General features: G+C 37.4%; 1 protein-coding gene across 1 annotated transcript in view; it reads left to right on the forward strand.

Annotated features, from left to right (window-relative positions):
- The window catches only part of LOC110446689 (plexin-A4-like), a 194,997-nt gene that overhangs the window by 15,589 nt on the left and 156,393 nt on the right, over positions 1–23,015 (forward strand). Inside the window, 2 exon segments of the mRNA XM_021491966.1 lie at positions 17,603–18,824; positions 19,379–19,567. Coding sequence (XP_021347641.1) covers positions 17,664–18,824; positions 19,379–19,567 — 1,350 coding nt within the window. The 5' untranslated portion in view covers positions 17,603–17,663.

Here is a 23,015-nt window from a genome sequence, read left to right on the forward strand (position 1 = left end):
CTTTGATGTCAGTTGTGTTAAAACAAGTCTTGATTTATATATATATGCCATAATTACCATGCAATTCCAAAGATATTTCTTCAATATAGTCATTAGTCATTATGAACCATTGTTTCAACAGGTCAAGGTCATCACATTAAGATGTGTTTAATGTTTAAAAACAGATTTGGAACTGCATGAATATATATTGGTTTGGATAGTATATTTATTTCACACACACAGAGGTTTTCACAAGTGAGGTTTACAGACTAGGGTTGGTATATCTGTTTTGTCTGTATCTGATATACTTATCATTTCTCATAGGGAGTAGTCTGTAATCGTGAGAATACAGGCCTCTTTATATATCTGCCAGTTTCTATAAATATCGTGCACCAACAGAATGGCTAACAGCAGCAGGTAGGGGGTACACATACTCGTAACTGTTGGGTAAGATCTACACGGAATTCATAAAACTCTCAACATCAGTTTTATACAAGCTGATATTTATGACATCTGATGTACAGGATCAAGCCTGATACAGATGACGGCTATATCCTTACTGTGAGTTTAGACCTCTCGCGCTGAGTTTGGGGACAGTACAAGTGCTTTTCTCCAGAACACTCAGAGATTATTGATTAGAATTCCCATTCTAAGTGCTGTATGCATGCAATCTGTATATTGCAGTTTATGAGAGATTCTGCCAAATTTTAAGAAAATTTGAATACTGCATTGATGGAGGCGTGATCCCACCACAGCTGTTTGTATATAGAAGATCAGGTACGATAAAACGTTTGGCTGCGGGTCTATATAGTCGCTGCTCTAGTGATGTGATGAAATTCTCTCAAAGACTCAGATTATTATTCGAGATAGGTTAACATGTGCATGCACAGCTATTATTTTAAGGGCATGTGATAAATAATTCCTTTCTGTTGATGTTAAACAGATACTGTAGTTTGAATGTTTATCATAATCTCTTAATAAAACATCGATCTATCTTGTAAGAAAAAGAAGATTTTCATGGAGTTGTAATTTTATCAGTACATTAAAACCCGTATAAACAGACCACCCTCAGGATGTGAAAAACAACGGTGGTTTCCTAACACAGGTGGTCTCTAAACAAAGGTATTCTCTTAATACAGGTGGTCTCTTAATAGAGGTGGTTGCATGAATGGGTTTGAGAAGGCAGATTTATTGATTTTAAAAGTTAACATATAGTCTTGATGAGAAATATAAACTGTTCAAGTTTTTGTATCAGTTTAGAAATAAAAAAATAAATTTTATTCAATAAAGCAAAAACTTCATAGCTTGAAAAAATGGAAAATTACACCGATCTTCATTGCTGGGAGCAATACATTAGATAATCTCAATACGAACAAAGATAGCAGGTCTGTATTGACCTCCTCCACAAGGGCAGTCAATCAGATGTACAAACAACTCCTGCTCCATTGCACCTGAAAGTGGTATCTCCCTACATAACGGAGATAATGTTTGTTGTTCAGAAGTTTGTTTTGTCGTCTAATTTGCCGGTAGCTTAGTACTTACATGTCGAGAAAATTACGCAATAGCCAATCTCTTTATGTAGACGTTTCCATTTTTAATCCTTTTGTTGCGTAAGTAGGTATTAACGGAATACAGGTTGGCTGTGCCTCCTCAATCATTACGGCAAAGTTGGAAACGTAACTATTGTACTCCTAGGCGTGTTTGTACAGGGTAGGACTATGTATACAGTCAGTGTTTCGTAGGCCTCAGAGGGCTTTGTATAAATTTGATACAATTTTCAGGCATTTTTGAAAATATTGTATTTTACGGACCCAATAAATTTTCATAATAACAAATTCCACAGACATTTTCTAGAATTTATGATACCATAAATATTCATGATCCAGCAGTAATCGCTGTACCAAGTAGATCAAACTAAAATATATGTACATGTATGATGGCAATTAGAAGTTAGATATGGAAATACTGGTGTCCCCTGTTAACTGCTATATCTATACAGGCATCGTTTTGTAAAGCTGATCCGTAATGTCAGCTTGTTCGTTTACATTTCTTCCTGATTCTATATGTAAATGGTGGAGTGGTATCTCTACAGAGTTTTTTGGGGTATTACACAACGCAGCTTCAACATGCAGTCGGGGTATAAGGATCAAACCTGTCTCTGGTGATACATCATGTCAACCTCTCAAACATGTTCTAATCACATATGGTAATCTCAAATACATATGCTGACATGTTCTTGAATAGCCTATCCTATATGTACTATAAGATTTATCAACCTGTTGCTAGGCTAGCTTTTATTATGGAGTACAGTAGATAATACTAGCTTCAGGCTGAAAGACGGAAAATCAGTCTAGTGTACACTGTAGATAATAATTCCTGCATGTGTGCAGTATATCTTTTTAAACTTAGTCCAGGAAAATATATTCATTTGTGGCTAAAATTTCATGAATGAATTCATGTGTGAACTTAAAAAACAGTAGCCATTGACTGTACATATTCTGTGAATGAATGAAGCCAGCACTAAAAATAGCCTTGAAACCTACACATACATTGTATGTAGATCTTATCGGCGCTATCTTACAGGTAACTTACAGGTAAGTCCTGCGTGATTAAATTAAAGGTGTGACCAGTACACCAGTAGGTAAATGTTTGTGTTTATACTCAGACATGTGGTATACTAGCTAACTAGCGCTGGTCACTGGAGAGCTAGTTGTTTATATCTCGGTAACCCTCGACTGATCTTGTCGGAGATTATAGTAACAGATCCTGTAATGTGATAGGTAATTATTGGCCATAGAAGTTTGTAGGGGATTTCTGGTGTGAGGTTTCAGTTCCTTTTCATCGAATTAGGGATTTTTGTAGGTGATTCCTGTTGGGATGCTTCAGTTCCTTTTCATGGAATTAGGGAGTTTTGTAGGTGATTCCTGTTGGGATGTTTCAGTTCCTTTTCATGGAATTAGGGCGTTTTGTAGGTGATTCCTGGTGGGATGTTTCAGTTCTTTCATATTGAATTAAGCTATCATAGACACTTTATTTTTCCATGTTTAGGTTATAAGATACAGTACTTACTGTTTACAAAAGCATTGAACTGGGTTCGGTTGGTATTCATAGCCAATATGAATGCCAATTCGAAATTACAAATTCCATAAAGTGCACTTGTACATAAAGTATGAAGATATCAGAAAAGATCAATAGGTTTGGTATTTAGTTATGATATATATGGTACATATTTATATGCACATATAGAGAAATAGATATGGTCCCCATAACAATATTTACAGTACATATTGATATGTAAATTACAGAGCAATAGGTATGTCATATATGCTATTTAGGATACATATACATTAGAACAATAGTCATGGTGTTTATAATGATATTTACGGTACAAATGTTTGTACATCTAGAGCAATAGTCATGGTGTTTATAATGATATTTACGGTACAAATGTTTGCACATCTAGAGCAATAGTCATGGTGTTTATAATGATATTTACGGTACATATACACACACATATATAGAGCAATAGTTATGGTATGTGCCTGAGTAGGGCATGTTTGTCAACCCTGTGTTGTGGTAAGAGGATCACTGCCACAGCCTATTGGCGAGACAGACAAGGTGGAACAGTAATCAGCAATGACACTTTGTCATTAAAGATGAAGACCATGCTAGGAAATGGTAGGTTATGGTAGAGCAGAGCAATAATAGGTTTTGGCAGTGTTGGAGGCTGCAGTGTATTGGCCAGTGTTTCCCTGATACGGATGCTTGACAGTAATGATGGACTATTATATAGAGGCCAGTATTGTCAGGTGGAGGCACACGCTTGGCATCACACTGCTGGACATGTTATGTCACTCGGAGGCTACTGCAGACCTGTAATTGGATTTTTACAACAGACACCTCCGGGAATGAACGACACGTTTGGAATCGGTAAATATTTAATTTTTCTTGGGCGACTCACTTATTTCCTGGAGTTGGACGTCGGATAGACCGGACTTGGTCGCAGCAGGAAAGAGTCGGAGATCAATTGGAGACAGGCTCTAAGTTAGCATACGAAAAACCAGAGAATCGAAGGCATCCTTTTACTCGGCTTTTGATGCTAACTAATTCAGCTAATAATGTTAGAAGGTCGCTAATGAAAATAGAGTCTGAGGGACGTGTCTGCTAGCACCTGATAAAAGAGGGGACGAATACACACGGCTAACACTAAAATATTTGTTACCAAACAACAGGGGAGAATGGCTAGGTTAATTCTATTTGTGCGATCTTGCCCAATGTTAGGGGGACCCTTAGCCTGGCCATGTTAGAAATGTAATTTATAATTGTCGTAGATTAATTTGGAGATTTGGCGTTGGTGAACTTTTCAGATGTACTTTTACGATTGTGTCATTAGATTTTACATGTACTTGGTTATAGCTTCACACGAAATCAATTAGACATGTGTCCATGATCAGAGAGCTCTGAATTGGGTATAAGGAAGACTCGAAAGGCTTTGTAATTGGGTCCTATACGTTTGTGATCAATGTGTATTGTGTAAAAGTCTTCACTGGTATTTTCCAGCGTCTAAATCTACAACTGAATATTCCTATTTCGTCTTGGTACCTTATTTATGGTAAACAGACTGATTGTGTCAAGTAAATATATCACTGGCCTTGTTGGCAAGATTTTCAGCATGACTTAACAAAACTAATCCAGCAGTAATGGCCAGCTGCTTGAAGGAGTGGGTAAAACCTGTAAGGTGAAACTAGGTAAAGTGTGTCTGTCTTCACAACCCAGCAGTGGCCTCTCACCCTCCTCTGGTACCGGGAAACTTTCGGACGTTTCTTTTTATACTTCCATCAGTTAACATTTTCATAAAGCCATTTAGAAAAAGAAGTGTCTTTTTTCAGGTTACAAAGTGCTGTTTAAAACTAAATATTTAAAAGATTGGAGAACAGTTTTGATGGAATAAAATTGGTCATTTCACTGACTTATATCATTTCTACAGTTACATCATTCACCCCTACATATTTAAACTGGACTTGCCCAGTGTATGACTTGGTAAGGTTCATATGTGACTTTAGAGGTGGTAAGGTTCATATGTGACTTTAGAGGTGGTAAGGTTCATATGTGACTTTGGAGGTGGTAAGGTTCATATGTGACTTTGGAGGTGTTAAGGTTCATATGTGACTTGAGAGGTGGTAAGGTTCATATGTGACTTTTGAGGTGGTAAGGTTCATATGTGACTTTAGCGGTGGTAAGGTTCATATGTGACTTTAGCGGTGAATGGGTTAAAGGAAAAAGATGCTTGGCATAAACTACTGGACCATTGGTTTAATGACAGTGTTTTTCATGGGTCTATAAATACAACATTATGATAGCTGATCATGACAGCAAGAACCATTTTGATTGGTCCACAGCTAGCCTTTGCCCACTTTGGAGGACATGAATGTTGTACTTTTCGGACATCCTGATGTATGGTGTTTATACAGTTAAGGTATTGGGTTTGTGATATATATACACATGTCTGAGCTGCTTGTACTAAACGGCCCAGGTCAGGAGGTCAGTGTCATCGGAGGTCACTAACAAGGGTATAAAGGCTTAGATGACCACAGACACTTTGACTGCTTGGCTATCACAAGTATACAGCTTCCTTCTTTTCGCTCTAAGCTGTTGTGGCTTTCCTCATCCAATTACCATATGTATCCGAGTTTGGTTACCCTTATCGTTACATATACAGTACAAAGATTTTGTAAATATCGGCCATATATCTGGTTATCGGGTGTTTCTGATTGTATGGTCAAAATTGAGAGTTGAGCGCAGAACTAAGAAGAATTTGTAGATAGTAAACACAAGTACTACAGGTTTTTGGTGCGTTTTGTGTTTCGTGGTCGATGTCAGAGTGTCTCGATTGGTTGGTGGATTCCTAGCAGGCGATGGTCATGTAGGAAGTTAACTAATTCATCCCTGACATTTTATAATGAACTATTCCAACCTTTGAATTGGAGGAGTTCAAATGTGTCTTCAGGGGTGAATGAGTTAAAACGTTTTTTTTTGTGCTGTTGGCATCCTCTTCATATATACCATTGCTGTTGGTTTCAATTTGATGTAAGGACTATACTGGTGTGTGTTACACCAAGTTTCCTATGTCAAAGTGTAGTATATATCCATGTATCTGGTGCTGTGTTTTGATAGTGATAAAGAGCACCTGTCTTTACCCATGTACATTCATGGTTTTATGACATAGGTAGATAGGATCAAGGTCTGTCTGCTATTAAGTTATACACACAGCTTAGGCCAACAGGTGTGAACAATTAAATCTTTTTACGCATGCATTACATCTGCATTTCTAAAAATAGATCATATCACAGTGAAGTGTTGAATTTTTGTAAACAGTTATATTTTTTTCTGCCATGGAGTACAATGTATATACCGCTAAAATACACCAGAATATTAATATGTACGGTAAAATGACACTGCACTGATACACTGATACAAACAGAATATCGTAAATGTGGGTATCGCATGGGCCCAGCGCAGCATAACTAGAATAATTAGGGTTCCGCATGCAGAGTGAGCTATCCACTTACATAACACACATAGCCGTGTATGTCATCTGGATGTATTTCCTGTGCTCTGTGGAATGTTACACGAGATATAATGCATTTGATGGCGCGAATATTTGTAAGTGTTAGGTCTCCAACAGACCTGGCAGAATGGGGAGAATTTCTGTTGTGATAGCTGTCAAAAATTCTGCCCTATTTTTGTTAAAAGAAATGGAAGTTTTTCCTCTGTTTTAAACAAGCATCAAGTCGTTAGTTAACTAATATCAGTGTTTGTTAGTGATATGGTAAGGTGATTGGATAAGAAAGTAAAATCTTGTTTCGACCAGACAATTCTGATGTACAATGTCACTTTGTCAGAATCAATCATGAGTACATGAAGGGTAGCACTTGTATACATCCTAGGAGTGCTAATCCTACAAGTCTACTTCAACTAGAAAGTGTAACTCACGATATACTTCAACTAGAAAGTGTAACTCACGATATACTTCAACTAGAAAGTGTAACTCACGATATACTTCAACTAGAAAGTGTAACTCACGATATACTTCAACTAGAAAGTGTAACTCACGATATACTTCAACTAGAAAGTGTAACTCACGATATACTTCAACTAGAAAGTGTAACTCACGATATACTTCAACTAGAAAGTGTAACTCACGATATACTTCAACTAGAAAGTGTAACTCACGATATACTTCAACTAGAAAGTGTAACTCACGATATACTTCAACTAGAAAGTGTAACTCACGATATACTTCAACTAGAAAGTGTAACTCACGATATACTTCAACTAGAAAGTGTAACTTACGATATACTTCAACTAGAAAGTGTAACTAGGAATTTTCAACCAAAGTCTCATCGATCCCTAGTATATATTCTAGTGTACATATTTCTTACTATATAAGTGTATGCTTATTTCAAAATCAAAAAAGTCATCATTGAATCTTAAACAGATACAAATATGTACATTTAAAGTCACATCCTAGTAGGAGGAAGACAAATTCTCTTGCATTACCTGTGCACAGGTGTCGCTGATCAGACACTTGCACAAATTGATTTGTTACAAGTCAAACATGATATGATGTCTCTAAAGCGTGTTAATGTTTCACATTATAGTGACAACTAGTATTTAATCATGATGTTAATTTTGAAGAAGAAAATAAAATGAGATGGAAATGAAGTAGTGTCAGACACTGTCTGGTTATAGAGGCTCCCTCATTATCATAGATTGGTAATGATTTGATTTAAAGCAGTTAAGTAACTCCTATAACATGCTATTTAAAGTTATATGGAAGGAAGTCCTAAGAGATGGAACCACAGGGTTGACAGGTGCCACAGGTCTTTGGAATTCAGGTTTGGTATGTGTACTACAGCGTCATCTGGTGAACACTTGATGGTTGGTTTTCCTTACATAGGAGATTTCTGTTTTTGTAGTAAAAGCGACAGGTTTGAGATGGAGTTTGAATCACAAGGAGATTTGAAAGAGTTATTATATGTATGTTGCTGATATTTTAGTGTATTGCACAGGTATTGCCTTGACATAGGAGCTTGTCACTCTGAAAAATTGACCATGTGTGCATGCTGAGAGTTAATTAACGCGTGTCGTGCTGTGTATATAATTGTATAATGGAATGTGTAAAATAGGACTGGACTACCCAACAGATTAGAAATTTCTGTCAACTTCAATCTTTTGTTATTAACTGTGGTGGTCCAACGTTCTAACAAATCAGGTGTTAAGTAGCCATTGGGTTGTTGAAATACTGTTATGTAATTCACCAGCTGATCATGTCGAAAGAATCGACCTTACCTGTATCACACAAACTAATTCAGTGGTTTTCTTACGTTCTGAGGTAATCCGTCGGTGATGTTACATAAGATACTGTAATATAAACATACTTATCTTAGCACACTGAAAATTTCTTAGCACACTAAAAATTTCGAGTATTCTCAAATTTCAAAAGATTCGCACATTAATGAATTGGTGCACCTTCCATATATATGCAATAGAAAAAATGTACATAGTTTCATTTTAGTACAATCAAGTTAATGCAATACTGAAAGTGTGTATGTGTGAAGCTGTAAGGGGTAGAAATTAGTGTTTATGCTGATCGTGTTTGTGTGTGATGGTGTAAATGAAGAGGTGGGCAAGTAAATGGACAGGAGTATAGCTCCCTGATCTATTTTTGCGATCGCGTTAATGGACGGGGCCAAAATGTAGGACAGGCCAATTGCTGGAACATCTTTTTGCTAATAGTACTAGTACTGCAACTTTTGACTTGATTCGAGTCCTACATCAAAAGGCCCATTTGTATGAAAAATCTCGAAGGTTAAATAGTGGATATTTTTTTTTACAAATGCAGAACCACATTTCTGATGTATGTAGTGAAAATACTGATCTTCTCGTCTAAATCTCTGAATTCGTTGGATTTACTGAGAGGTTAGCAGGTTCGTCTCCACCCTACGGCTGTGACTTGCAGATATCCCTATAATCATACGAATTCAGAAGGCATGTTTAGTCTGTCCATTATGTTCTGTGAGCTGGAAACAAACCAGATGAAAAGGACCGTGGTTAGTCTCCGTTTTGTTTGGTGAGGTGTAAAAATTGTTGATTGTTGTGGCTGTTCCCCTGTCATGGGTTCAGGAGCAGTGTTACACCTGGGTAAACGCACATAAACTCAAACACATAACACACTTCACCCAAACACATTGCCACATTAGGAAACCTGTCAAATGTCTTTTTGTAATAAATGGGGATAGTAATTGATGACAAATTCAGAGGAACCACGGAATGTATGCATATATATGTAAATCTTTTAATTAGCATCTTCTGAAAATTCAATATTAACTGAGTGTTACAAATACATACAGTAAAACCTTGCTATATGGCCACCAGTTCTCATGTGAAATTTGGGCATTATAAAGAGGTTTAGCAATAAATTTAGAGAAGCGTATAAAGGAATTGTGCAGAAATAGAGAGAAAAAGGACCTTGACATGTTGGCAGTATATGGAGGTGGCAAATGTAATGAGTGGCATTATATCGAGGTTGAATGAAATGAATATAAAAAAAACACTGTTTTAAGAATTTTAAGGAGGATCACTCTGACACAAATTATTTTGTTTAATGTAACAGGAACTTGTAGTACAGTTGAGCCTGTGTAATGTAACAGGAACTTGTAGTACAGTTGAGCCTGTGTAATCCAGCTGCTACGTGCATTGCTACTGGTGGTCCTACAATCCAGCCAGTGTTTAGGAAAACAAATTGGCCCCTTTTTCATACAGAAAGTCTCTTAAAATCCTGTCACTTTTTCTGAGAATGAAAGTATTCTCTTCCCACTCTCGGGAACCAATTTAGGGACAGCTTAAACTTGACAATATATACATATAAATGGAATTTGGAAGATGCATAGAAATACAGGTTAATGTATGCATAGAAAATACGGATTAATATATGCATAGAAATCATTTCCATAGTCATTTTCTGAGGCAGTCATGTGATAGGAAACCTCTACATGAGAGGTTAAAATTTTGTACATGGAAAAAGAATGAAGGAAAAAAGTGACTGAGTTTCATTCGGTAATGATAATTTGTTAAACCACATTTTTAAAAAGTTGGAAAACGCAAATACCCTGTTATCTTGATGGTCAAGTATTATTACATTAACAAGAACAATGTCCAATTTTCAAAAAATTGTATCTCTTATAGGAAATTAATGTATTTTTATAGCAGCACATCATGTATTTAGCCTCTGATATGACTGACAGTACTGGACAGTCCATTGGGTTTGGGGTAACAAATCTTGTGTAGGTATGACAGGCTGGAATGGTCTATTGAGTTTTAGGTAATAAACCTCTGTTCTGTCGGACAATGTGGGGCGGTCTTAATTGAGTTTTAGGTAACATGGAGGGAGTATCAGCAGTGATACGTAGTGAATGTTGTCGGAGCCTTTACATACTACGGCCAGGTCAGGGTTTGGTTATCGGTCCTCCAAGGGACACGATAGGTCTCTACGCTGGTGTTATATATACTGGTGTTATACCGGGCCACTGCGTTTCGGATTCAATGCTGGTTTATAGTATTTGATCTATAATCAAATTGGAACCCCGTGGGACGGAGGTTGTCAGTGTTTTCAGGGACATGTACGATGTACAAGGCAGTAACAGTACAGATATAATTAGATCAGGGTAAAGTGAGATGTAGAATCAAGTAGATCCGATCTACAATTACCTCCCTCTTTAATTCTCTTTCTTGGACAGTTGAACGCTAGAGCGGGCAGTACACACATGGTAGAGTAGCTCTGTGCCATGGTTTTTTTATTTGCCTTATACATGTACTCACTAACAGGGTTAAGTGTGTGTAATTATCGTATTCGGGCAACATTAAACGAACACTGTAATTTACAAGGAAAACAGTTGTTTATGGTTCCTGAAAAGTAAACAAGGCGATATGGGATCTGAACTGTCGTCAGATACGGTGTTATTTAAAGGGTGACCATGAATTTGATTTTGAACATTTCCTGCCTCAGTACACAGGAGATAGATGTGGAGCAATCTCGGGGATAAATGTCTATATAATTGAGGCTACCGACCATATAATAACACTTTACCTATGCTTCTGTAGGTTTTATGCGATGCATTTCGTGGTCTTGCGGTTCAAGATGGATGGTTACAAGTGAGCAATGCACTAAATATAGAATTCTATATCGTTATTAGATGGAATCTCTATCCGTATATTACCTTGCTCCTCCTTGTACAGAGTTAATTCTTAATGTATTAATTATCTGATCTCTCGTCAATGGATCTAGCTAAACATTTTAAGCTGCTCAGAATCTTTTTTGGTCACTGTGTTGACTTAAGGGTATAATTCGACCAATCAAATTGTAAAGGTTGACCAGTCCTATACTGTATTGGGATCTTGATCAAGCCCTGTCCTAATGGGGTTTGGGACCATGTGTAGAGATCTTAATTGAATGATTACCGTATATAGATAAAGGTCTAAATTGGACATGTTTCCTGAAATGGATAACATTTCAGTGTTTCTTATATATTGATACGTTCATCAGAGTAAATTTATACGAATGGAACAACAAGAATGTTATATATCATGAATAAGTATCAACACTTCAGCTTTACACCAGACTGTGGGTTTTAAGGTATGGTGCACTAAATCTGTTCTAGTCATAAAATACCAACTTAATGGTTGGCGTTCCTACATCATGTTTTAAAATATATTACATGTACTCTACAACATCGGTAGGATTATCATTGTTATCTAGAAATAGGGACCATAAATCTCTTTATCCTGTTGGGTGTTTTTTCTATTGTTCTCAATTGAAAACTTAAATGATTTAAAGGATGAAACCTTCAACAGTTAAATGATTAAAACAAAGGAAATCTTTAAATGATCAATGGAGGAACCTACAAGGAAAACCACAAAATGATTAATGGCGAGATATATTGTAGGTTTAATATAGTGTATGATCGAACATAAAAGCACACCCAGGTAGATAAAGTTATGAATGACTTTACTACATAGATGTTATGGAACGAAAAAAAAACTGGTCCAAAATTTCTTTAGATAACGTTTGAATTCTATGAAATTTAAATACCCATAATGATTTAAAATGATCTGTTTGCTTGTTGAATGGCTGTAACAATTAGTTGTTTGTGTAGTTAAGAATTGTATGGTGTGACTGTCTTGTCAGAGATAAGGAACTTAAAGGTGACATTGAATCCTTGAATGATTAATTACCTAGGTGGACTAGAAATACGGCAAATCAAAAAGGTGAATGAATGTTACGTAAAGCTGTCGTGTGCTTTAGGTGTATTGTGTGACATGGGCAAGACAAAAGATTATAAAACGTGGGATAGGTTTCCGCTAATACCTGCCAGGTATGATTAACATTAGACACCTTAGGCTCAGTAGACAACGCAGATCTATATATACAGTCAAACTTGGTCATGTGACCACCTCCATTAACAAACCAATCACCTTTAAATGATCCCCACTGTAGTGATTTCATTGTGAATTGAACCTGTATTAAGGTACCACCTGTATAAGAGACCGCCTGTATAAGAGACTGCCTGTATAAGAGACCACCTGTATTTAGAGACCACTTTTTGGACTTCTCCTGGATGGTCTGAACTTTTCATACAGGTTTGTTTGTATAATAATCTTTACGTTAAATTTACCCATACACATGGTTGAGTTAAGGCTACTTTAGAGTTAGAAATATACAATTTCAAATGCTACATTTATGTTAATTGTTACTGATTTTTTCATGCTATATTAAATCAAAGACTTCCCAGCATATTAGTACAGTATTTAAAAATCTATATAATAAGACTTAATCAATTGTACCAACATTGAGATTTATAATAGATACCTGCAGTTACACTGTGATATATTAAGAAACCTTTCCTTACATTCATTGTAAGAGAATATCTGGAAAGTACTGCCAGAATGTATGATCAAATAAATATTATTGGACTTAACGTACCAAGTATGTTTACGATAAGGTATTTCATTGAGCCCCGCTGAGATCGTGTATGTATATTATATTCACGGACTGCTTACATGAAAGGTGTAGGCCTTTATAATATTTATCCTGCCTGCATAAAGAATTTGAAAGGTAATCAGGTACATCTCATCCAGATATAAATATTAACTATAAAGGATAGATAAGTATATATAAAATACCACAGGATTCCCCACTGGTCTGAAAGAGGCTTTGAATCCATGTACAGAGTTCAAAGGGTAAAGTGGTGCTGGGGGAGATTATAGGGGAGCTAGGGCAGTAGCATGGTGGTCCTGTAGGATAAACAGGGATCGTCTCAAAATTAATCCTGTAAATCAAACAGCTATTATGGTGGTAAGGGATTGTCTCAAAACTAATCCTGTAAATCAAGCAGCAAGTTTGTATGGTGGTAGTTCTGTAGGATAATCGGGGATCATCTCAAAACTAATCCTGTAAATCAAACAAGACTGAATTGCCTGCAATATTGTCAAGGATTGTCTCCAAAACTTATTTTGTAAATCAAACTGTAATCAACATAATATGTAAGCATTGTTGTGCAATAAAGGATTGAAGGGTACCAAAGTTGGTAGCATTTTCTACAAAACACATAGGGGATAGCTAGAGGTCTTAAACAGGAGACCATTCTCAGTAAGAATCACCGGTACAATTTTGATAAAATGAGGCATACATGCATACATCTATAAAGAAACAACCATCTCCAGTAAAAAAAATATGGATATGTAAAATCAAAACGCATATGATATAAGATTGAAAGATCAGGGCATGCCATCAACAGACGATGGAAGCCACAAGTATCAAACAGGCAGTCGTCCATGGTGGGGATGCTAATTGGACTGTCATTGTAGCAGGTCGTAGATTTGTCCCGTCACAGATTTGATCAGGGCAGTAGCTCCACTGATGATAGGTGTGAACGTCTAACAGGAACCACCAACAATTGGTATATCAAATGTCTTACCGGCCTTTCTATTTCTGTGTTTTATGAGAGGGAAAGGTGAAATCGTTTGCACCTGAGAGAAGAATTTGTGTTATTTAAATGCTAATGTGATGGTGTGTTTCCTGATATGTGTTAGCTGATCCTATCGCCTTACTGAGGAATGTCAGAGTCGCACCTGACCTAGTTAGGAGGGTTACAGAGAGAGTACCAACCCTCCACGAATCCATGTCTAGTGCATTGGTGATATAATTGCTACCTGGAGATATTTCTTCAGGTCCACCTTCCAATTATCTCACTTGAATGTGAGCCTCTGACAAAATAGCGGTAATTAAAATGAGACTTGGCTGGTATCACTTCGATTGATTAGGCAACTGAAGATGGAAAGCGTACATGTATACGGAGAGAGTATCGGTAGAAGCATGCAAATTATTTTCCAATTTTGTATCATTTTCACAGTAATCTGTAAGTTTGTGTATTACAGGCAGTATTTCCACGATACCACAGCTATTTATTACTCTTGTGTTCACAATCATTGGGGAAGAGATCATTTAGAAGGATTTTTTTTATGATTTCAAGATCGAGTTATCCGCTGTAATACCGACTGTATGGTACTGTTCATGTAGGAGATGTACACGTTTCACAGCTCAGAGGCAAAAAAACAGGACATTGCAGCATGTGATAGAGCAACAGCTGAAACCTATTAGATGTAATGCAGCTCAGGTGTGCTGGGCACTATGCTAGGGGTTACATGGGGGAGGGGTCAGGGTGTTTGTGGAGGCTACATGTAGTAACAGTCAAGAGTAATAGACTGCTGGGGGGTACATGGGGAGGGGTCAGGGTGTTTGTGGAGGCTACATTTAGTAACAGTCAAGAGTAATAGACTGCTGGGGGCTACATGGGGGAGGGGTCAGGGTGTTTGTGGTAACAGTCTAGTAATAGACTGAGTGTCGTTTAGGGAGAATCTACCTACTGTATGTTTAGTTGCTGACCCTAGAGATTATGTATCCATTTTTAGATGAGCTTTATTGGTAAAGTCAAGAATTGTGCTTCATAGATAAAATGTAAAAAAAAAAACACCCAGCATTTTATGATACAAATGAAACCCTAGCTATCTAAGCTAATTTTTGTGGATATACACAGAAATAAGTTTTGTTTGGCCTAATGTATTGGAAGTTTATATTAGTCAAGGTAATTTGCTAGTGCTAATTTAGTTTCCATTTCACAAAATGGTGCATTAATTAAGGCCTGAGCTGGTTGTCTGTACAACCTTCAACAAATTTAATGTGTTCATTCAGTTACTACATTAATTATTACTTATACAAAATACCAGTAGTCTAGTTAATTGTAAATGATGATAATGACTTAATCTTTGGCAATAATGAAAGATGTTATGATGTATCCGGGAAATATTTAAATGTTTCTACTGCTCAAATATCAACAATGTCGGACTATAGACAAAGGTTTTACCTCTGGCACCGGGAAAACAAACCCTATTCTCCACTTATCATATGACTAGATACAGGGGGCTTAGCTTGGGGCAGTAATGCCTTGTCAACCAATGACCTCATCAATTCTGGACAAGCCATATGCTTGACCTTGAGTTGTGATGATTTACTTTGAAATGCTGTTACTCTGGACAACAATATTTGTAAATCAACCTCTCCATCAGAGCTATCTCACGAGATTGAGCGGGAGACACCATGCCTTAGCTTTTGTTTCATAATTACTAAGTTCTTTAGATATTTTCATGTTAACTCGTGAGGAGATATTTTCATGTTAATTCGTGAGGAGAAATGAATTTTATTTTGATTTGGACACACTCATCAGATGGTCATTGTTCCTTTTGCAAATTTAAAATCCGCATGAATGTATGGTTTGAAGAAAAAAATCCAAATGTAGGGAAACATGAAAATGAAGTGTATTTACAGTAGTATAAATCATAGCTACAATAATAATCCCTTTATAACCTTCACATATCTGGGCTTTGATTACTCCGAAGAAACGGTGTTTGAATTTATTTTCTCTTTATACCTAATAGAATTTGACAATTAAGGCTACACACTGCCTTACACATTATACCTGTGGTTTGTGTTAGAGTTATGTCCCTTGAATGGTTTATGATAAGTATGTGGTCTTAAGTACATTTTTAAATGTCTTGTTTATTTTTGTAGTCTCCGGAATCTTTGATTAAGGGACTGTATAGGAAACAGCTGGTTTCTGTGTTCAAGATTTTATGAGCATTACGGAAACATTAAAGAAATTGTAAGCTCACGTACATTGCCATTGGTTTTTCCTGGTTAGATGTATACGTAACATATGTGTTAGAAGAATCCTGATTCCATGTTGGGGAACTTGTAAAGACGTGGAAACTGATTTTGTTTGGCGGTATCAGAAAAGGAAGCCAAACTCAATGATAAATTATGAATTCAAAACATCAATCAGAATCTTACAAGTGTTTGACTTGCATTAACAACCTCACAGCTCATATTACCCAAACTTGCATGTACATTATCATTGTGAGCCTCATGAATGATTCAATATAAACTCTAATTATGCCACGATACAGATCTTTATGAAGCATGTAACATGTTGTATCTGCCTAAAAATACCATATTTGTGTCATCTCTAATTATACTCATCAAACGCATATTCACACAAAAAAATTACATTGCATCACCATTTTCTGCCGTTATAGTAAATATCAATGTTCAACCTCATAAACAATAGTAAATACTGTGGTACATGTCCACAATCGCAACTGTATGAATGATCTTTTCATGTGTTCACGTACATATGTCACAGGTTAAATACCTATGACTCGCAATATCTGTTGACAAACCACAAATATTGCAGAGCCATTTTGTATCCCTGGGACAATTCTCGGTTAAATTAGCAAAATGTGTTTTACCATGCCATAAAGATATTTGATTGATTTCTAAGAGTGGAACTTATGAAATATAAATGCAATATAAAATTATTAAATTAAAAAAAAAAGCATTCAAATGTACCATACACCCTTAAAATAAATAGAATAACCACAATAAGTAACCTCAAGAAAACCTATTAATGACTTTATAAGACGATGATTATCAACGTTGACTAGATATTGTTACGTAGTTGTTAAATCAGAACCAGATTATGGATAGTTCTAGACACATTTATTCAATATTTTGAACTGCAGATAGGGGAAAGCTTTGCACCTCCTGTGTGGTAAACACAACTGAAAGTTTCATATGCCTGAAATATCATCTAGAAGACACTTGTCAGCTTTGATTGTTAGTGGTACAAAGGTATTCTCTAGATTTAGAGCTTGAATCAATATCATTCTGTGTTTTCTATTGATTTCTGTACTAGTGCAAGTCTGACAGAAAGTGAGGATAATCATTGCAGTTTGGTTCACGTCCTATCTAAGTCAATTCCACGTGTCAATAGATATGGGTATTAAACATTCCGCACAAATTTTTCGGTTGATTTTCTTGTGTATCAAAACATTGACCTTGAATGAATACTGTTGATTTTTTTATTGATTCTTATGCATGTCAAACATTTTCTTAGCCTTGATTCTTATGAAATGGTTTTATTGACCGTGTGTCTTGTTTTCTCTGCAGGTTTGATGGACTAGATGTGTGCACTGGTGTTGAGTCGATGTTGTGAAGACATGTTATCAGGATGAACAAGTCATCCACTATGAAGATTACAAACTTATGTTACCTTCTGCTGTTGCTACAGGTCTTATCCACTGTAGTACTGTGTAAGCAGACAAACTATATCGTAACGACGTTCCCTAACCCCCACCAACAGGAAACCTTTATCAACATGGTGCGCGATGTGGGCAGCGGAAAGCTTTTCGTCGCTGCGGTTAACTATCTATACAAGTTTTCCTCCGATTTGAAATTAGAACAAGAGGTGGTAACGGGACCTAAAGAAGACAACCCAAATTGTCTTCCACCAACAAGAGGGACGTTCCATTGTAGATTGCCGATTAGTCTATGGGAGAATTACAACAAAGCATTAGTAATCATGGATAGTGAGATTGAGTCCGAGAAGCGACTCATTTCTTGTTCTACTCTTTTTCACGGATACTGTGAAAAACGCTGGCTGTCCAACATTAGCGAGATGGACGAAATATTATACAAACCGGTGGTGGCGAACAATCGTACGGCCACGACAGTGGTGTTCATTGGCCCGGGCCCAACTAGAAACAACGTTATGACTAACTCCCTGTATGTTGGGGCATCGTGGACAAACACAGGCCAGCGTGGGGTTCGTGACCTCGTCAACGCATTCAGTAGTCGGCGCTTGGACGATTTCAAGTTGACCTGGGAAACCTTTCAGGACAAGTCTGGCAAATCTATTGAACAGCTGCACCGCCAGTCTTTCCCAATCTATTACATATTCGGTGTTTCCACAGATGATTTTAGTTATGTTGTCACTGTCCAGAAATCCAGCACTGATCCTAAGGCCCAGTTTATCTCCAAGCTGATTCGTGTTTGTAACCAGGATGCCAAATTCCGGTCATATACGGAGGTGGAGCTGCGGTGTAACTATAAAGGCGTAACTTACAATCTAGCCCAAGCCATGTACCTGATCAAACCGGGGACGGTCCTGGCCGAGGCCCTGGGTATCAATCTCACAGAGGATGTGTTATTTGGTGTGTTTTCCAGTGGTTCCCCAAACCAGGCTGCGTCTAATGCCAGGGAATCTGTCATGTGCATATATCCGATGAAGGAAGTCCGCAGAATGTTCACCGAAAATATACGCAAATGTTTTAATGGGACAGGGATGACTGGACCAGATTACATCGTCATACCTAACCAGTGTTTAAGCTCGGTAAACATGTTTTACTTATACAAACTCCATATTAGCTAGTGTAATTTGATTGATGAAGTTTTCTTTTTGTCTTATTTTCTAGATTTAGTTGTTTCATGCAAGTTTCAAGCTGAAAGCAAGAAAACAGTTTCTTATTATTAGCTAGGAACTTAACTTTGCTTTTTTTTTGGTCAAAAGGAATGAATTTTCAATGAGAATTATTAAATAGCACATACACATTTGATTACCTAGGGTAATGAAGCTTTAAATTCAATTATGATGCAATTATATTCCAGGCCTTTTAGATTGAAAATATTATCCCCGCCAACAGCAACAACGTTAAATGTACAATAACTCATATCCACAACAAAGCAGGTAGCTGTCTTCATCATGAAATATTGTATTTTTTGATTTAACAAGAAGTTCAATGCACAAATTTATTTGGGTAATACATGTAGTAAGAAAATGAGTTCTTTTGTTATAAATGTTGGCTTCAATTGTATTTCTTCTGAAGTTGAATAGATTGAAAAAATCTGATATTACCTGTTCTGTGACCATTTGTATTGTTGATTCAGCCCTACCTCAAAGATATAAACGATGGTTACTGTGGAACACTGGATTTTAACACACCAATCAATGGCCAGGATCCAATCGTGGCCAATGCTGCTCTCATCATCAACAAGGCCATCTCGACTATCATCGTGACCACCACCCACAGATACACTGTCGCCTTTCTGGGTTCCCAAGATGGTCATATAATCAAGGTAAGTAAAACCTGGACTAATCTTGTTCTTGTAGCGTTTGCCGATCATTGTACAATGAAACCTGCACAAACAAGGCATTCCCTTGTCCTGGTGACGTTTAGCGACCCCCTTATCCTGAAACCTGCACAAACAAGGCAGTCTCTTGTCATGGCGTTTGTCAGCCCCCTTATAATAAAACCTGCACAAACAAGGCCTTCCCCTGTCCTGGTGACGTTTACCGGCCCCCCTTATCCTGAAACCTGCACAAACAAGGACTTCCCTTGTCCTGGGGACGTTTAGCGGCCCCCTTATACTGAAACCAGCACAAACAAAGGCATTCTCTTGTCGTAACGTTTAGCGACCCCCTTATCCTGAAACCTGCACAAACAAGGCCTTCCCCTGTCCTGGTGACGTTTACCGCCCCCCCTTATACTGAACCCTGCACAACCAAGGCATTCCCTTGTCCTGGGGACGTTTACCGGCCCCCCTTATCCTGCACCCTGCACAACCAAGGCATTCCCTTGCCCTGGTGACGTTTACCGGCCCCCCTTTTACTGAAACCTGCACAAACAAAGGAATTCCCTTGTCCTGGTGACGTTTACCGGCCCCTCTTATACTGAAACCTGCACCAACAAGGCAATCCCTTGTCCTGGTGACGTTTACCGGCCCCTTTTATACTGAAACCTGCACAAACTAGGCATTCCCTTGTCCTGGAGACGTTTACCGGCCCCCTTATACTGAAACCTACACAAACAAGGCATTCCCTTGTCCTGGTGACGTTTACCGGCCCCCTTATACTGAAACCTGCACAAACAAAGGCATTCTCTTGTCGTGACGTTTAGCGACCCCCTTATACTGAAACCTGCACAAACAAGGCATTCCCTTGTCCTGGTGACGTTTAGCGACCCCCTTATACTGAAACCTGCACAAATAAAGGCATTCTCTTGACGTGGCTTTTACCGACCCCCTTATAATAAAACCTGCACAAACAAGGCATTCCCTTGTCCTGGTGACGTTTAGCGACCCCCTTATACTGAAACCTGCACAAACAAGGCATTCTCTTGTTGTGACGTTTACCGACCCCCCTTATACTGAAACCTGCACAAACAAGGCATTCTCTTGTCATGGCGTTTGTCAGCCCCCTTATAATAAAACCTGCACAAACAAGGCATCCCCTTGTCTTTGTAATGTTTAGAAACCCCTGTAGACCCGAACCTGTATAAACCAGGCATCCCCTCCTCCCTGTGTTATTTACATACCCCAGTATACAGAAACCTATATAAAGAATACATTCTCTAGATCTGGCCCAAGTTATGTTTAGGGCCTCCTCATACTGGAACCTGTATAAATAAGACACCATCATCATAGTGGAGTCTATAAGGGGAAAAGTCAATCCTTGGTAACTTTAGTTCTTTAATTTATGCATTTCTGGCAAAAATTTGACCTAGAATTGCATAACGGCAGAGAGAATATGTTGAATTTTGAAGGTGACAGTATGATGGTCTAAATACTGTTTATAACTAGATAGAGATGAACAAGAGGTGTGGACTTCGGAATGCCGACTGATGTTTACACAGGAACATTATGAGTAAAAGCCTATGTAAAGGTATGGCTTTATATTGCTTTGTACACATGTTGATGCAGCCGGAGGCCTGACTTCAGTCTGTACATACAGTACGACTTAATGGTATTACTGCAGGTCTCTTAAAATATACCACAAAGGTGGTTAACACACCATTAATATCTACACGAGGATAAACACACACTATCTCCGCCATATCACTGATACCATTCTAATAAAAACACTGTCAATCTCCATACTCAAATCAAACGGTTGTCAGACCTACCATTAATAGAATTAGTCACACCATAGCCAGATCAGCCCTAACCCTTGGATACACACGGCTAAACGATGCAAACATGACCACCATAAGTAGATCCGCTGTACAGGTGATAACTGCTAATGAAATTGATGAATTAATTTGCTTTTAAGTGCCTCAGGTGATCGTATACCCAGCATCAGGCCTACAACTCTGCTCTGTTGTCAGGGGACAGGAAGCAGATTTTTATTTCCTTCCACATAAAAGAGCTCGGAGATTGATAATTTATTAGGTGTCATTTGTATAACAGGTAATGGATGAGGGTTTGTTCTTTTCGCCGTTACTGGTTGTTTTAGGGGCGTGTCATCAATTATAAAAAAAAATGATACAGTTAACTTAAAAGGTGAAATGTATATTTATTGCACATGTTTGGTTACTTTAACCCACAAAAACCTGTAAATGCATTTCATATGTCGAGATTTTCCCCCATACAAAGTATATTGACCAGAAAAAAAACATGTTTAATCAGATTTAGCGTGACAAAATATCTGCTAGCTCAAAAAGAAATTCGCATCTCCGGATGTTGGTCTTTCAAAGTGTTTGAGGAAAGACGGAAGAGTCAAAATACTCTGGAACGGAAATGACACCAATAGATGAAAGGAGTGTAATAAAGAACCGAGAGCTGAAGACGCTGTTTGTCAACTCATGTGATCAATGAGGAGGACATCTATAAAAGGAATTACCATCGCTACTGAAATCTCCTCCAATTTGAACAGCACAAAATTTTGTAGGGAGCTGTGAAGTGTGTAGCAAATTAAAACGAAAACAAATCTGATTGTAAATGACTATTGCTATCAGTATAAAGGCCACTTACGTTGATCGAAATCTAATGAAATGTGAAATAAAAAAAAATGTTATGGCAAACGATTCATGCATTATCTGTATAGAAAATCAGTTAATTGGCTAGCCGTTAAGGTGTTTGTCAAGTAATAGCGTAAATGGATCGCAGGTGACATTATACAGGTGTTGTGTATTGATTGGATCGGTGATGATCTTGGAGATGGTCATGGCAGGATACCAGTCACACGCTAGTAAAACACCTACAAATTATAGTCGTACAGCAGGGTCCTTAACGATACACTAACTTTTACCGCTTAATGGCATGCTGTTAGCATGAAATGCAATAAAAAATATTTTAAAAAAATAAATAAAAAAAAAGTGATACATGTTCACATATTTAAAATATGTTATGCTATTAGCATAAGAGGCAACATACATACAAAGTTAACTGATAACAATATAAAAAAATTGTCATTAAAAAAGTTTAAATGTAGTTGTAGCTACTCTTTACACTTATGTTGGAATAATCAATGTGTTTCGCAAGAACATCTTTAAATGTTGGAATAATCAATGTGTTTCGCAAGAATATCTTTAAATGCTTCTTCAGTTAAACAAACAACATTCTAACATAAATCGTGTTAATGTATATATGTAGGAAAATGATAGAATAACCAATGTTGTGTCGTCTATATTCCTTTACTTAGCAAACATACAAGTTTAATAGTTAACCTAGAAAGCGACAGAATATTTAACCTTGTCAGTGTGTCACAGAGCAGGACATTATGATGACATTCCTGGCTGTCAGAAAG

Source organism: Mizuhopecten yessoensis, unplaced genomic scaffold (assembly GCF_002113885.1).
Source record: "Mizuhopecten yessoensis strain PY_sf001 unplaced genomic scaffold, ASM211388v2 scaffold2929, whole genome shotgun sequence".
Lineage (NCBI taxonomy): Eukaryota > Metazoa > Mollusca > Bivalvia > Pectinida > Pectinidae > Mizuhopecten > Mizuhopecten yessoensis.